This window comes from Hyla sarda, chromosome 1 (assembly GCF_029499605.1).
Source record: "Hyla sarda isolate aHylSar1 chromosome 1, aHylSar1.hap1, whole genome shotgun sequence".
In the NCBI taxonomy this organism is placed as follows: Eukaryota; Metazoa; Chordata; class Amphibia; order Anura; family Hylidae; genus Hyla; species Hyla sarda.
In genome coordinates, this window is record NC_079189.1 from 532707846 (window position 1) to 532725526 (window position 17681).

At 44.7% G+C, this 17681-nt stretch overlaps 1 protein-coding gene across 10 annotated transcripts in view; it reads right to left on the bottom strand.

Moving 5' to 3' along the window:
- The window catches only part of ANKRD31 (ankyrin repeat domain 31), a 556774-nt gene that overhangs the window by 262320 nt on the left and 276773 nt on the right, over positions 1-17681 (bottom strand). For all 10 annotated transcript variants that reach the window (XM_056540136.1, XM_056540152.1, XM_056540124.1 and 7 more), the window contains one exon: positions 11540-11709. In XM_056540136.1, the coding sequence (XP_056396111.1) occupies positions 11540-11709 (170 nt within the window). The remainder of the gene's footprint in view (positions 1-11539; positions 11710-17681) is intronic.

Sequence of the window (17681 nt, forward strand, 5' to 3'; positions counted from 1 at the left end):
GGAATCGCTGTGTACATGTCCGACCCCTGTAGTTCATCTGCGGCACCAGAGTGTGGCAGGGAGTCTGTGGCGGGAACGGACACCTGTTCTGCGGGCGCCGCGGACATTTTAGCTTCACTGTGATCCGGAGCCGCAGGAGAGCCATCGGAGTTGCGCTGGCTGCAGGACGGCCTGGTGAGGAACCGGCCCATAGATCATCGACCGGGACCTTCCCCTCTACAGTTCCCCCGAGCTGGTTGCTGTGGCATGCGGTACGGAAGCGGTGGCAGGGTGTGTGACTCTCACATGTAGGAGCTGTTGAGTGCGTCCTCACATCCCCGCGCCAGAACCGGAAGTAAAACAGAGCTAGATATTATAATAGCAGTGATAAAGCGGGGGAAATATTGGCGACTAAGCTTAAAACACAACATATTAAAGCTAAAATTCCCTACTTAAAGACCATAGATGGTAAAGGTAAAATTATAGCCCCCACCCCAAGATATCTCCAGCTGGTTTAAGGAAAACGATGCCGCCTTACATAATCTAAATTCAGATTCTCCAATGCGATGCCAACTGGGATATCATCCGGAGTAGGCGGTTTGACCAATGAATATTATTTAAAAAATTACCCAATATTGATTGGGTTTAGATACGCAAGAAAACTATCCACAAATTTCCCTCCTGAACAACAATTTAAAGATATATGCTAGGGTTCTGGTTGGTCGCATGGAGTCAGTACTTCCAATGCTGATTTCCGGAGACCAAACAGGATTTATTAAGAGTCAACAGGGCTCTGATAATATGTGTAGGATTCTTAATATTTTGCACTACGTGGAGCATGAAAAAATTCCATCAATGTTTCTGGCATTAGATGCTGAGAAGACATTTGACCGATTGAACTGGTCGTACGCCTTCTCGGCATTGCGGAAGATGGGTCTTGGAGGCCAAATTATGTCTGCAATTGCTGCACTGTATTCAAAACCATCCGTGCAGGTCATGGTTAATGGAACATTATCTATCACCTTTCTGATTAAAAATGGAACCCGGCAAGGGTGTCCAATGTCACCTTTGATATTTATTTTATCATTGGAACCCTTGGCACAGGCTGTAAGAGAGGCTAACTGGATACAAGGGAATAAAATAGACAATGACGAGCACACTATTTCCTTATATTTCCAACAGCAAAGAAAATAGAGCAGGGCAACTCACCATCTGCGTTTTTACCGCTTCTTTATTCAACAACACAAATACGGGGTTGTGTTCTTGAAAAAAGAAGCGGTGATAACGCAGATGGTGAGTTGCCGTGTTCTATTTTCTACGCTACGCTGTTGGAATTTTGTGCATTGGACTACTCATGAAACAGAGAGCACCACCTGGTGAGGAGCAGCTAACAGAGGTGCTAACACGCTGATGCTGTATTAAAAGGCAGCAGTGCTGAGTGTCTATTTATCTCTAAAGGAGCTTTTCTTTTTCATTATATACTGCTGACATTATTTTGACCTTAGAGTCCAGCCCAGTCTATAGAGACAGTAGTAAGTCTCTTGGACAGGTTTGGATTATTGTCATACTACAGTTCAAATAAAAAGAAATCACAGTCTATGGTACTGAAACTCTCTAGAGAACTTTTTCACTCTATCCACCAAAGTTATGATCTAAATTGGCGAAATATAACATGTCTAGGGATTTCACTTATTCCAACTCTTAATGCTTTATATAGAGAAAATGTATGTCCTGCTTTTGAACCAAATTCAAAAGGAGTGGGTGGGATATGGTAAAATTGAGGTATCATGGCTGGTCAGGGTAACTGCGTTCAAGATGAACCTACTACCAAAACTATTGTATCTTTTTCACTCCCTGCCCATCCAGATACCCCTTTCTTTTCTTTTATTTTATTTTTTTTTTTAATAAGGCCCATAATATAGTAAGCTACTATATCTGGAAGGGGACTAAACCAAGAATTTCCTACAATATATTGACGAAACATCGACTAGCGGGAGGTCTCATGTCCCAGACATCTATTGCTATTACATAACCACGGTAGTATCACAACGAAAATATTGGTGGCAGGATACAAAGGGAAAACGTTGGGTTAAAATAGAGAATTTCTGGACTCTAGGTATCGGCTTAAGAAGATTACTAGTGTATCAGTTTTGGGGTATTAGGCTTTGGACCCAGCCATTTTGCACCTTAGGACCCCGCCATTTTTTGCACATCTGACCACTGTCACTTTAAACATTAATAACTCTGGAATGCTATTAGTTATCATCCTGATTCTGAGATTGTTTTTTCGTGACATATTCTACTTTAACATAGTGGTAACAATTTTTGGTAACTTGCATCCTTTCTTGGTGAAAAATACCAAAATTTGATGAAAAATTTGAAAATTTAGCATTTTTCTAACTTTTTGAAGCTCTCTGCTTGTAAGGAAAATGGATATTCCAAATACATTTTTTTTATTCACATATACAATATGTCTACTTTATGTTTGCATCATAAAATTGACGAGTTTTTACTTTTGGAAGACACCAGAGGGCTTCAAAGTTCAGCAGCAATTTTCCAATTTTTCACAAAATTTCCAAACTCACTATTTTTCAGGGACCAGTTCAGGTTTGAAGAGGATTTGAAGCGTCTTCATCTTAGACATACCCCACAAATGACCCCATTATAAAAACTGCACCCCCCAAAGTATTCAAAATGACATTCAGTAAGCATTTTAATCGTTTAGGTGTTTCACAGTAATAGCAGCAAAGTGAAGGAGAAAATTCACAATCTTCATTTTTTAAACTCCCATGTTCTTGTAGACCCAATTTTTGAGTTTTTACAAGGGGTAAAAGGAGAAAATTTATACTTGTATTTATAGCCCAATTTCTCTCGAGTAAGCACATACCTCATATGTTTATGTAAAGTGTTCGGCGTGCTCAGGAGCGAAGGAGCGACAAGGAGATTTTGGAGTACGTTTTTCTGAAATGGTTTTTGGGGGGCATATTGCATTTAGGAAGCCCCTATGGTGCCAGAACAGCAAAAAAAAACACATGGCATACCATTTTGGAAACTAGACCCCTTGATGAACGTAACAAGGAATAAAGTGAGCCTTAATACCCCACAGGGGTTTCACTACTTTTCCATATGTAAATGTTTTTTATTTTTTTTCCACTAAAATGTGTTTCCCATTTTTGCAAGGGTTAATAGCAGAAAATACCCCCCAAAATCTGTAACCCCATCTCTTCTGAGTATGGAGGTACCCCATAAGTTCCCCTGAAGTGCACTTCGGGCGAACTACAATGCTCAGAAGAGAAGGAGTAATATTTGGCTTTTTGAGAGCAAATTTTGCTAGGAGGGCATGTCGCATTTAGGAAGCCCCTATGGTGCCAGAACAGCAAAATAATCCCCCATGGCATACCATTTTGGAAACTAGACCCCTTGAGGAACGTAACAAGGAATTAAGTGAGCCTTAATACCCCACAGGGGTTTCACGACTTTTCCATATGTAAACATTTTTTTTATTTTTTATTTTTCACAAAAATGTGTTTCCCCCCAAATTTCTAATTTTTGCAAGGGTTAATAGCAGAAATTACCCCCCAAAATTTGTAACCCCATCTCTTCTGAGTATGGAGGTACCCCATAAGTTGACGTCAAGTGCACTGCAGGAGCGCCACAATGCTCTGAAGAGGAGTCACATTTGCAAACTTTGCTGAAATTGGGGGGACATGTCGCATTTGGGAAGCCCCTATGGTGCCAGGACAGCAAAAAAAAAAACTTGGTACATTGGTCAAATTATGGAAAATTCAAATGAAAAGGGAAAATTTAGGGCTCCATGAACGTGTGATACTCCCTGAAGCAGCCTATGCAGAGGCCCAGATTATCTGAGCAAGTGTCACATTGGTACCTGGTGTCCCTCCGAATCCACTTCCTGTAACACACTCTGCATTTTTCCTGGCGCCTATAACTCCAGACCCTTGGGAAGTCCAGCCTACTCTTTCCCAGTCAGCAAAGAACAGGAACCTTAGGACTTCTCCTTGGTACTGGAGGAATGTCCCTGTGTTGCCAGCGTACTGGGATAGTACAAAAGCGTTGTACATGGCAACCTGTACCAAGTAGACTGCAACTTTTTTGTACCATGCCCGTGTTTTCCGCATGGCATTATATGGCTTGAGGACTTTATCAGAGAGATCAACTCCCCCCAAATACCGATTGTAGTCCAGAATACAATCAGGCTTGAGGACCGGTCCCACGGTACCTCGCACAGGGACAGGGGTGCTGCCATTCCCATGAATAGTGGTGAGTAAAAGGACATCCCTCTTATCCTTATACCTGACCAACAACAGGTTATCATGGGTCAGGGCACGGGACTCACCCTTGGGGATAGGCGTTTTAACAAAATTTAGAGGGAGGCCTCTCTGATTCTTCCACACGGTCCCACAAGCGGATGTGAATCTGGCGGAAAGGGATTTGAACAGAGGGATGCTGGTATAAAAGTTATCCACGTATACGTGGAAACCCTTATCCAGCAATACCGCCATACCGCGCCCGCTTTGAGGGAATATACTGGCGGAAGATGAGTCTCCCCTTAAAACTGATGAGAGACTCATCTACCGAGAGGTCCCTGAGCGGTACGTAGGCCTCCAAAAATTTGGCCCCAAAGTGATCGATGACCGGCCTCCCTTTGTAAAGCCGTTGATGGGCGGGATCACCTCGGAGCGGACATGCCGCATTATCTGCATAATGCAGGCATTTCCGAATCGCCTCGTACCGCTTCCGTGTCATTGCCATACTGTAAAGCAGGGTCTGATAGAGGACGTCCCCGCTCCAGTAATGACGGACACTTGTTTTTTTTGTCCAGGCCCATAAGCAGCGTGAGGCCCCAAAATGTCCTCATTTCAGCTGCATCAATGGCGGGCCATTCATTGGACCTGGCCAAAAAGGAATCGGGGTGGTGGGCAATGAACTGCTGGGCTTACAAGTTCATTTGCTCCACCATTAGATTGACCAGGCTGTCACTGAAAAAAAACTTTAAAAAGGCCAGATCAGTGAACCCAGCCGTGTCAATCCGGATTCCTGAGTCGCCAACATACTCAGGAATCCTTGACTGATAACCCTCTGGGGGGCTCCAGACAGGGTCATTGGAAGGGGGCTCCGATGCACTTGTCTGGGGGGCCGGACTCCTATTACGAGCGGCATTGCCACTCGTACTAGTGTCGGCCACTGGGTCACTCTCATGGGGGGTGCGTGGCCTCGCCTGGCGGAGTCTCCGCCGCCGTACAGGGGACTCATCATCACTACTAGATGATGAGGAGGGCGATGAAGAACACAAAAAAGTTGGATCTTCATCGTCCTCACTGGCAGATTCGGAGTCGGAGGCTAAAAAAGAATAAGTCTCCGCTACCGAAAATGCCCGGCGGGCCATCGCCTTTTTTCTACGTTGGCGGGAGGGGGGGGTCAGTGGCGAGGGGGAGGGGGTGTGTGCGGGGGTGGGGAAGTATGTAATGTGTGGTGCTTGGTGTAAAAAGTGTAATAACAGTAATAGAAAAAAAAGCTGCGGCTAAAAAAAAATGGGGTGGTGCACGCAGCTCCCTGAACCCCTAGTAGGGCCCGGGGTCAGGGATCAGACCCTAATTGTTACGCCGAGCGCTCCAGGTCCCCACTCCTCCCCGGAGCGCTCACAGCGTTCTCTTATTCACAGCGCCCCGGTCAGACCTGCCGACCGGGTGCGCTGCGATAATGCTCCCAGCCGGGATACGATTCGCGATGCGGGACGCGCCCGCTCACGATGCGCATCTCGATTCCCTTACGAGACCCGTTCCCCGTCTGTGCTGTCCCGGCGCGCGGCCCCGCTCCTTAGGGCGCGCGCGCGCCGGGTCTTTGCGATTTAAAGGGCCGGTGCGCCACTGATTGGCGCAGCAGGTTTTAATCGGTACCTTCACCTGTGCACTTCCCTACTTATACCTCACTTCCCCTGCACTCCCTCGCCGGATCTTGTTGCCATTGTGCCAGTGAAAGCGTTTCCTTGTATGTTCCTAGCCTGTGTTCCAGACCTCCTGCCGTTGCCCCTGACTACGATCCTTCTGCTACGTCCGACCTTGCTCTTGTCTACTCCCTTGTACCGCGCTTATCTCAGCAGTCAGAGAGGTTGAGCCGTTGCCGGTGGATACGACCTGGTTGCTACCGCCGCTGCAAGACCATCCCGCTTTGCGGCGGGCTCTGGTGAATACCAGTAGCAACTTAGAACCGGTCCACCGACACGGTCCACGCCAATCCCTCTCTGGCACAGAGGATCCACCTCCAGCCAGCCGAATCGTGACAATAATAGGACCCTTTGGGACCTATTAGGGGGTGAGGGGGGGGGGGTACTTTTTTTTAAACTTTTTTTTTTACTTTCTTTAAACTTTTATTTCACTCTGTTACTTACTTGCTCCTACCTGTCCCTGCAATCAGCTCTCCCTATTCTACAGCTCCTGAGGGGCTCCGGAGCTCTGAGGGGGGGGGGATCAACGGTCCTCTTCCTGCTGCTGCACCCGCTGACTGAACGAAAACAGCGGGTGCAGCAGCGGGAAGGGACCGCTAACCCCTCCTCTGCCGCTCTGCTATTGGCTGGACGATCGCCAGTCAATAGCAGCGTTGCTGGGGCGGTGACAGTATTGTCACCGCTCCCCAGCAACTGCAGGTGATTGGCGGTGTAATTGTACACCACCGATCACCATTTATTTCCAGGTCATCGGGTCACAAGCGATCTCCGGCGATCGTCGACATGCGGGGGTCCCGGGACCCCCCTCGGCATTGGCACGGCATGCCTGCTGAAGGATATCAGCAGACATGCCATTCCGATCTCTGCCCGGCGCGCGGCAGGGACCGGAAAACGCCAGGACGTACGGGGACGTCCTGGGTCCTTAAGGCCAAAATGGGCTGAGTCCTTAAGGGGTTTAATTTTTACGTTTTCATTTTTTCCTCCTCGCCTTCTAAAAATCATAACTCTTTTATATTTTCATCCACAGACTAGTATGAGGGCTTGTTTTTTGCGTGACCAGTTGTCCTTTGTAATGACCTAACTCATTATATCATAAAATGTATGGCGCAACCAAAAAACACTTTTTGTTGGGAAATTAAAAAGAAAAACTCAATTTTGCTAATTTTGGAAGGTTTCGTTTTCACGCCGTACATATGTCCCTGGAATAACTGTGGAATCTCCATGCTCTTTCAAATACACGATGACCAGGGGGGATTTTATGCAATTTTCAAATTTATGTAAAGAATATTCCTTGACCCCTCAGGAATTTTTTTCCTACATGCGAATGCAACAATTTCTTAAGTGTATTGGAGGGCGGGAGATCTACTGTTCTCCAGATGAGTTTAACTTTTAACATCTAAGAAGCAAAAAGGGTTAAAACCACTCTCCGTAGTCATGGAAGATTTCATGACTTTTAAACATACAGGTCCATATTTTGCATGGGAATCTGAAGCGGGAGTTAAAATCTCAGATGACGAATGGAAAGTGGCCTTAAAATGTATCTGGGGATCTTTGATCTCAATATTACATATAGAAGTAGCAGTTAAAACCCAACTCCGTTAGTATTATACACTGCATCGATTATCCTGTATCTATCCAACTTGCTCTGGAGAATGTTGGAGAAAGTGTGGGAAAACAGGGACATTATTACACATCTTGTGAGCCTACCCCAACGTCACATCCTACTGGAAGAATATAGCACAGATAATATTGGAGACCATAGGCTGTACAGTAGCGCTAACCCCAGAAGTATGCCAGAAATACTTACTTCCACTAACCATACGTTTCAATTAGAAGAGATCATTGCGATCGGAGAAGGGAAAAACAAATTTTTCTATAGCACATATTTAATGAAGAAAGGCCATAGCCAGGAAATGGGTACAAGTCATTAATTTTATAGTTATAAGTAGTGTAATGTATACAATGTATTGTTAGACTATGGGAATGGATGATGAGAGAATGTTTTAACACATGTACTTTAAATATATTGTTTATTGATGACTTTGTAAAGATGCGACTTTAATAAAATCTTTGAAAATAAAACTTCTCATTTCTGAGATTTTGTTAGGTTTTTGAGAACTAACAGTCATGGCCGTAAATGTTGGCACCTCTGAAATTTTTCAAGAAAATTAAGTATTTCTCAGAGAAAATGATTGCAGTAACACATGTTTTGCTATACACATGTTTATTCCCTTTGTGTGTATTGGAACTAAACCAAAAAGGGAGGAAAAAAAGCAAATTGGACACACCAAACTCCAAAAATGGGCTGGACAAAATTATTGGCAGCCTTTCAAAATTGTGGAAAAATAAGATTGTTTCAAGCATGTGATGCTCCTTTAAATTCCCCTGGGACAAGTAAAAGGTGTGGGCAATATAAAAATCACACCTGAAAGCAGATAAAAAGGAGAGAAGTTCACTTAGTCTTTGTATTGTGTATCTGTGTGTGCCACACTAAGCATGGACAACAGAAAGAGGAAAAGAGAACTGTCTGAGGACTTGTAACCTTGAGATTGTTGATATTTTTCCACAATTTTGGTTCTCAAGTCCATCTCCAGAGATCTAGATTTGCCTTTGTCTACAGTGCGCAACATTATCAAGAAGTTTGCAACTCATGGCACTGTAGCTAATCTCCCTGGGCATGGACGGAAGAGAAAAATTGATGAAAGGTGTCAACGCAGAATAGTCCGGATGGTGGATAAGCAGCCCAAAACAAGTTCCAAAGATATTTAAGTTGTCCTGCAGGCTCACGGAGCATAAGTGTCTGTCGACATTTAAATGAAATGCTATGGCAGGAGACCCAGGAGGACCCCACTGCTGACACAGACATAAAAAAGCAAGACTACATTTTGCCAAAATGAACTTGAGTAAGATAAAATCCTTCTGGGAAAATGTATTTTGGACAGATGAGACCAAGATAGAGCTTTTTGGAAAAGCACATCATTCTGTTTACTGAAAACGGAATGAGGCCTACAAAGAAAAGAAGACAGTACCTACAGTGAAATATGGTGGAAGTTCAATGATGTTTTGGGGTTGTTTTGCTGCCTCTGGCACTGGTGCCTTCAATGTGTGTAAGGCATCATGAAATCTGAGGATTATTAACGGATTTTGGGTCGCACAGTAGAGCCCAGTGTCAGAAAGCTGGGTTTGAGTCAGAATTCTTGGGTCTTCCAGGAGGACAATGACCCCAAACATACATCAAAAAGCACTCAGAAATGGATGGCCACAAAGCTCTGGAGAGTTCTGAAGTGGCCAGCAATGAGTCCAGATCTAAATCACATTGAATACCTGTGGAGAGATCTTAAAATTGCTGTTGGGAAAAGGCGCCCTTCCAATAAGAGAGACCTGGAGCAGTTTGCAAAGGAAAAGTGGTCCAACATTCCGGCTGAGAGGTGTAAGAAGCTTATTGCTGGTTATTGGAAGCAACTGATTTCAGTTATTTTTTCCAAAGGGTGTGAAACCAAATATTAAGTTAAAGGGGTACTCCGCCCCTAGACATCTTATCCCCTATCCAAAGGATAGGGGATAAGATGTCAGATCGCCGGGGTCCCGCTGCTGGGGACCCCGGGGATCGCCGCTGCAGCATCCCGCTATCATTACTGCGCAGAGCGAGATCGCTCTTCATGTAATGACGGGCAATACAGGGGCCGGAGCATCGTTACGTCACGGCTCTGCCCCTCGTAACGTCACGGCCCGCCCCCGTCAATATAAGTCTATGGGAGGGGGCGTGGCGGTCGTCACGCCCCCTGCCATAGACTTGCATTAAGGGGACGGGCCGTGATGTCATGAGGGGCGGAACCATGATGTCACGCTGCTCCGGCCCCTGTATTGCCCGTCATTACGCACAGAGCGAACTCGCTCTGTGCAGTAATGATGGCGGGGTGCCGCAGCGGTGATCCCCGGGGTCCCCAGCAGCGGGACCGCGGCGATCTAACATCTTATCCCCTATCCTTTGGATAGGGGATAAGATGCCAGGGGCGGAGTACCCCTTTAAGCGTGCCAATAATTTTGTCCAGCCAATTATGTCCAATTTGCTTTTTTTTTTTTTCTCCCTTTTTTCTGGTTTAGTTCCAATACACACAAAGGGAATAAACATGTGTCTAGCCAAACATGTGTTACTGCACTCTTTTTCTGTGAGAAATACTTAATTTTCTTGAAAAATTTCAGGGGTGCCAACATTTACGGCCATGACTGTACCTGTGTTTTTCGCAATTTATCTTTTATGTCAAAGCTATGGAAAGTATGTAACGTTCTTTGTTTATTGCAATCTTATGCTGATCTCATGTCAGGAGATTGTTGCGGCTCAATTCCTTTGTTAAAGAATTTTTTTAAATTAAATGTAAAACACAAAGTTCCCCTTATTGCCCTCAACAATTATTATTTTTTTTTATTGTGTTTGACTGACAGCTGGACACATTTTTACTTCTTTTACTACTAGTTTCCTTGTAAGCGCTTGCCCTCACTCCTCTTGTGTGAACTAATTTGTTATTAAGTGATGTCTTATTTCATCTGTGCATGTATCCTCTATATTATAAAGTGCTGCAAAATATGTTGGTACTATACAAAGATTATTATATCAGCCAATTCTTCGTTCTCACTGAAGAGTTGCCCCCATGAATTCAGCTACCTAACGGTATATGGCGAACTATATAGAATTAGCTTTTACTGAAAACATGTATAACTACTTACTACTAACTATTAGGTCATTATTTACAAGATATATGGTAGCACAATTTAAATAATCTAGTTGCATGCTATGTTCATCAGGTTACTTGTATACCTACATGCTCAGACAAAGGGAGAAGCATCTGGCTCCTCCTATATCCACGGTAAATAGGGTACAAACTCTTGCAGTTGGCCGTCTATGCAATGCTGGGATGGACTGGGTCCACCAGAGAGCAAAGCACTTTGGGGGAGATTTATCAAAACCTGTACAGAGGAAAAGTTGCTATGTTGCTCATAGCAGATTGGTTCTTTCATTTTTGAAACGGCCTCTGGAAAAAGAAAGAAGTGATCTAGTTGGTTGCTATGGACAACTCAGCATTTTTTCCTCTGGACAGGTTTTGATAAAACTCACCCTTTGTTCTGGCTTTTGAAGGAGGGGCATTAGGCTAGGGCTACATGGCCTTAGGTATCGTGACATGAAAATGCTGCATTGCAACATCCTATCACATAAACATCAATTTGGTTGCGACACAACTTGCATGTGCATGTAACCACGACAGGTCAGTCACACAGAATCTAATTTTGGTGGATTTTTGGTTGTAGGTCACAAGTGACTTTGCCAGGACTGCCCTCAATGCAAGTCACATGGAATTGCATCCTACTAGCAGCTTCTCTGTGATTTTTTTTTAAAAAGTTACAATTACAATACACGTAAATACACAGTTACAATACACGTAAATTGTAACTATAATAAAGCAAGTTTTTCAAATATTTAGGTCTAGCAACTTAGATGCGATTTGCTGTAGCCTGAAAAACATCACCATGTAGTCCCAGCCTTATGACGCCAACATGACCTAAATGCACACTTCATGACACCACTGGTATCTTTGAACTTACCCTTGTTGGAAATGATCGGGCTTTTCCTAACCCCTTTATTACACACAGCAGTTTTGGAAACCTCACTAGCTGGCTTTATTTGTTCAAGTGGAGACATGCTAGCTTGTGAACATGAAGCATCATTCCAGCTGACATTTTTACAGTCCCTTTTTGTAAGGAATAACTCCTTTCTGTTACATACATAAGGATAAAAAAGTTTAGTCTTTTGCTTAATAAAAACCATTAACATTTGTGAACAGTTATATTTATCAACATGGCAGAGAGAAACATCACAGTAATTACAAATGCATTTCAAAATAAAGACAATGCAATGTGAGCAAAGTACTATTTTGCCTCAGTTTTCTAGAAAGTAAGCATCTCTGTTTCCAGCCACATGATCCATCAAACAAAGAGCACAGTTGTCTTTTACAAGACTCCCAAGTAATAGTTGCAGACTACTTGCTTCTAGACTTTTCCAATAATAGTATGTACAGTTGAAGTAGGAATTAGAAAAAGGGGTATTATAATACAGAATTAATTAACTTCTGTCTTTTGTTTTTCACATGGCTTTATGCCGTAGGGAAATGTTATTTCCAAGAAGAATTATTCACTTAATTTGACTCAAGGTTGTAACCTCTGGAGCAGTGTTTCCCAACCTTTTTCGGGTCGGGATACACCTCAGAATTTTTTTTTTCATGGGTGACAGAGGGGTGTACATGGGTGACACAGGGGTGTAGAGGAGTGTATATGGGTGACAGAGGGGTGTAGAGGAGTGTACATGGGTGACAGAGGGGTGTAGAGGGCTGTACATGGGTGACAGATGGGTGTACATGGGTGACAGGGGTATAGAGGAGTGTACATGGGGGACAGAGGAGTATAAAGGAGTGTACATGGGTGACAGATGGGTGCAGAGGAGTGTACATGGGTGACAGAGGGGTGTACAGGAGTGTACATGGGTGACAGAGGGGTGTAGAGGAGTGTACAGAGGGGGGTAGAGGAGTGTACATGGGTGAGAGAGGGGTATAGAGGAGTATACATGGGTGACAGAGGGGTGTAGAGGAGTGTACATGGGTGACAGAGGGGTATAGAGGAGTGTACATGGGTGACAGTGGGGTGTAGAGGACTGTACAGAGGGGGATAGAGGAGTGTACATGGGTGACAGAGGGGTATAGAGGAGTGTACACGGGTGACAGAGGGGTGTAGAGGAGTGGACATGGGTGACAGAGGGGTGTAGAGGAGTGGACATGGGTGACAGAGTGGTGTAGAGGAGTGGACATGGGTGACAGAGGGGTATAGAGGAGTGGACATGGGTGACAGAGGGGTATAGAGGAGTGTACATGGGTGACAGAGGGGTATAGAGGAGTGGACATGGGTGACAGTGGGGTATAGAGGAGTGTACATGGATGACAGAGGGGTGTACATGGGTGACAGAGGGGTATAGAGGAGTGTACACGGGTGACAGAGGGGTGTAGAGGAGTGGACATGGGTGACAGAGTGGTGTAGAGGAGTGGACATGGGTGACAGAGGGGTATAGAGGAGTGGACATGGGTGACAGAGGGGTATAGAGGAGTGTACATGGATGACAGAGGGGTGTACATGGGTGACAGAGGGGTATAGAGGAGTGGACATGGGTGACAGAGGGGTATAGAGGAGTGGACATGGGTGACAGAGGGGTATAGAGGAGTGGACATGGATGACAGAGGGGTGTACATGGGTGACAGAGGGGTATAGAGGAGTGGACATGGGTGACAGAGGGGTATAGAGGAATGTACATGGATGACAAAGGGGTATAGAGGAGTGGACATGGGTGAGAGATGGGTGTACATGGTTGATAGAGGGGTATAGAGGAGTGTACATGGGTGACGGGGTAGAGGAGTGTACATGGGTGACAGAGGGGTGTAGAGGAGTGTACAGAGGGGTGTAGGGAGGTATACAAGGCTTACAGATGGGTTTAGAAGAGTGAACATGGGTGACGGGGGCATAGGGGGTGGACATGGGTGATAAAGATGTGGTCAGAGGGGTGGACAATGGAGGGTGTACATGGGTGACAGAGGGTTGGATGGGGGGTGGACATGGATGACAGGAGGGTGGACATGGGAGACGGGGTCAGAGGGGTGGACAAGGGTGACAAGGGGGTAAAAGAGGGACAGGAGTGACAGAGGGGTGAACTGGGGTGACAAAGGGACAGATGGGTGAACAGGAAGGTGGACATGGGTGACGGGAGTGGACAAGGCGGACATGGATGACAGGGGGGATGGACATGGGTGAAGGGGGGTGACAGGAGTGGGTGGACAGGGGTGGGTAGACATGGGTGACGGGAGGTGGACATGGGTAATGGGGGGGTGGACATGGGTGATGGAGGGAGGTGGACATGGGTGGTGGAGAGGGGGGGTGGACAGGGGGGGTGAATGGACAGGGGTGACAGGGGGTGGACAAGGCGGACATGGGTGACAGGGAGGGTGGATATTGGTGACGGGAGGGGGGGTGGACATGGGTGATGGGAGGGGGGTAGACATGGGGGGGGTGGACATGGGTGCCGGGGGGGGCTGGACATGGGTGATGGGGGGGGGGGTTGGACAGGGTTGAGAAGGGGTAACAGGGGGTGGAAAGGGTACGGTACCTTAAGCAAGCCGGCCCGCGCAGCTTGCAGTTCTACGGCAGGCACGGGAGTCCGACGCAGATGCAGCTCGTTCCACCCCAGGGCACCATTTTTGGCTCGCAGCCGACACGGGATGCAGGGGGGAGGGGGACATGGGTGACGGGGGCAGTGCGCACGCAGGCTTTCCTTCCCCCCTTGTGCTGTCAGTCGAAGCACGCAGGCCGGGACGGGAAATTTAAAAAAAAAATCACGGCAAAATCCTGTGGCGCCACGAGCAATGCAAAACGGCACACGTGTGCCGCGGCACCACGGTTGGGAATCACTGCTCTGGAGTCTCTGACAGGCTTCTCAGACCAAGTTATTGGTTCTCCTTTGTTCAATCTCTCACTTAATTTCATTATATAAGTGAATATTCCACATTGGTTAGCCATAATATTAAAAGCCCCTGATCAAAATTGTTTAGGTCTCACTTGTGTGGCCAAAAAAAGCTCTGATCCATTAAAACATTGACTTCACAGGAACTCTGAGGGGCTTTTGTGGTATGTGGCACTAAGAAATTAGCAGATTATCTAACCCTGTAAAATGTGAGGTAGGGCCATGATGGATCAGACTTGTTTTTCTAACACACCACATTTCAACTTCTTAAAATTTGTTATGTTCCATAAACCACATAATGTGCATTATACTGCTGAAATAATAGAGATCTCAGCCATTAGGAAATACTACTGCGATGAAAAGGTGTTCTTTGGCTACCCTAATATTTAGGATAGCAATACACTGCAAAGAAACATCCACATGAATGCAAAAACTCAAGGCTTTTCAGCAGAACATTGCCCATAGTGCATCCTGAAGCCATCTCTTCTTTGAATAAGTGAAACACACACATCTGGCCATCTAGGTGATGTAAAGAAAAATGTGATTTTATATCAAGACAGGAGGCCTCGCATTATATGCATAACTTTCTTTACTGAAACATATAGCAGTATTAATAAAGTTCTTTTTTCACTGAATTACAAGAAAAAACTTAGGTAGCAGGTGTATCATTACAGGTATGCACAGCCGAACATGCTGGTCAAGGTACTGGCCAATGAGCATCCAGCCCAGGTGATATAAGGTCCTGTATGCTAGAGATAGTCCTCTTTCTTTACTGATCCGCAGATAAGTAGTTCATATCAGTTTATTGTCTTATAATATTATACTCATATCATTCTAGTCACATTTTTTCCATATATATTCCGGTTGTATATGAAAAATACTTAACAACCCTTTTTTCAACACAGTTCTTTCTACCTCAAACCACAACTCTTCATCCTCCGGTGGGCTATTAACCCCGTTTTAACCCCCTGTTACTTACCTTCATCTTCTACTCCGACGCTCCTTCTATCCTGTATATGCGCGCTTTCTCCTGCTCTGTCTAGCACGCGCGTAATCTCGGCTCTCGCGAGACTTGCCAGTGGTGATCACTGGCAGTCCCTGCCTCCCGCCCTGACAGACGCGCTCCTCTCCCTGTCAGAGTGGACCTCCGTCATTCAGCGCTGTAAATCCTGTCACACGCTGGAAACCTAACTAACTCTACCTATTGTTGCCAGACTGTACTATAAGTGTCCTTTTAAGGACATTCCAGTCAGGTTTCTCCAACTCCATTTCATTTTTATATACCGTTAGTCCTGTGGTAAAAAATTTTGAACCTGCACCAATATTGAAACTATTTCTAGTCAAAGTTACTACATTTACTATACATATTTCTGACTAACATATATATATATATATATATATATATATATATATATATATATAATATTTATATATAATTAATAGTAGTAGTATCCATTATGTCTTCTGGACAAAATCAACCTAGTACTATGTCAGAAAACCATATTCAACAACTGGTCGACCAATCTGTCTCCAGGTCGGTCCAGACCGCTGTTAGTAATGCCATGACTGCCATGCATGAATCCATGGCCAAATCGGTCGCTATGACCGTCTCTCAAATGATGTCCCACAAAACGCATCAGTCTAATATTCTTGTCAGAAAGAGTCTCTCAAAAAAGAGGCATATTAATACGAATGACCTTCCTAATCCCAAACATAAAAAACCCTCTTTTGAGGTTGAAAGCCAGTCCCATAATGACGGCTATGATGATGGCGTGTATACCTCGCATCCAGGACCCTCTACTCGTGAGGAGCAAACAAGCAAGCGGGTTAAAAAAGCCTAATTTCAACCTGATCGCACTAATTACAATGAGGACTCTGACAATAATGAATCGGATAATTCAGTCTATTCAGATTATAATGACCCCTCCTACTTACCAGACGAAGTGGAGGGTGATGATGATGATAATGAATTCCATATGGAAGACTCCTCTACTGAAGAGGATGGTATTCTAGAGAGTAAAGGTGTTCCATTTTTTTGATCCATCCAAAATTTCACACCCCAGATCGGGTGAATGGACACCTAATTCTTCAGTTGAAAAATGCATTGAACATTGGATTAAAAAGGGTCTAGATAATAAGACCCGTAATAAACTAAAGGCTGAGTGCCCAAGACCTATTATTTCTTTGACTGCAGCTCATACACCTGAGCTTGACCCGATCCTTATAAAATACCTCCAAAAATCGGGTAAAAACCCTAAAAAGGGCATTGACCGCAGCTTTAAGCTGTGTCAAGATAAATTTTTGGACCTTCCTTACCAAGAACAACTCCCTCATCCAATTCATTTTTCCAATGCAGATCAGATTCTTGTAAATCAAGAGATAATAGAACTTTCCACAAAAAACGCTATATCTCAAGTCCCTCTAAACTTCCCAGGCTTCACCAGCAACCTATTCCTGGTAAAAAAGAAGGATGGAGGTTTCAGACCAGTAATAAATTTGAAAATATTAAACAATTTTGTTCGTTATCAACACTTCAAGATGGAGGGCATCCATCTGTTGAGAGATCTATTACTACCAGAAGATTGGTTAGTAAAAATAGACTTAAAAGATGCTTATTTAACAGTCCCTATCCGCTCCTCTCACCAACAATTCCTTCAATTCATATGGAACAACAAAAAATGGCAATTCAATTGCCTCCCCTTCGGCCTTTCCTCAGCTCCCTGGTGTCTCACCAAACTGATGAAACCAGTCATGGCCGCTCTTTGTTCCCGAGGAGTTCACCTAATAATTTATCTGGACGACATCCTCATTATGGCCAGTTCCCAACACTTAGCCTACATTCATATGGAATGGACCCTCTCTCTTCTAACCCATTTGGGCTTTTTAATTAATTACGACAAATCTGTCCTTACCCCTTCCAAAGAACTGGAGTACCTAGGTTTTCTCATCAATACCCATTCTACCCTTCTGAGTCTTCCCCCCAAAAAAACTAAGAACCATAAGGAAAGAAATCCGTTCTCTCCTCAACAAGAACTTTATCTCCCTACGAGCCATAACTCGTATAGTAGGCCTCCTTTCTTCTTCCATACAAGCGATCTTCCCAGCCCCATTACATTACAGGGCCCTTCAGCGTTTAAAGATTCAACATCTGAGAGTAGGATTACTTTATTCAGACGAAGTCTTACTTTC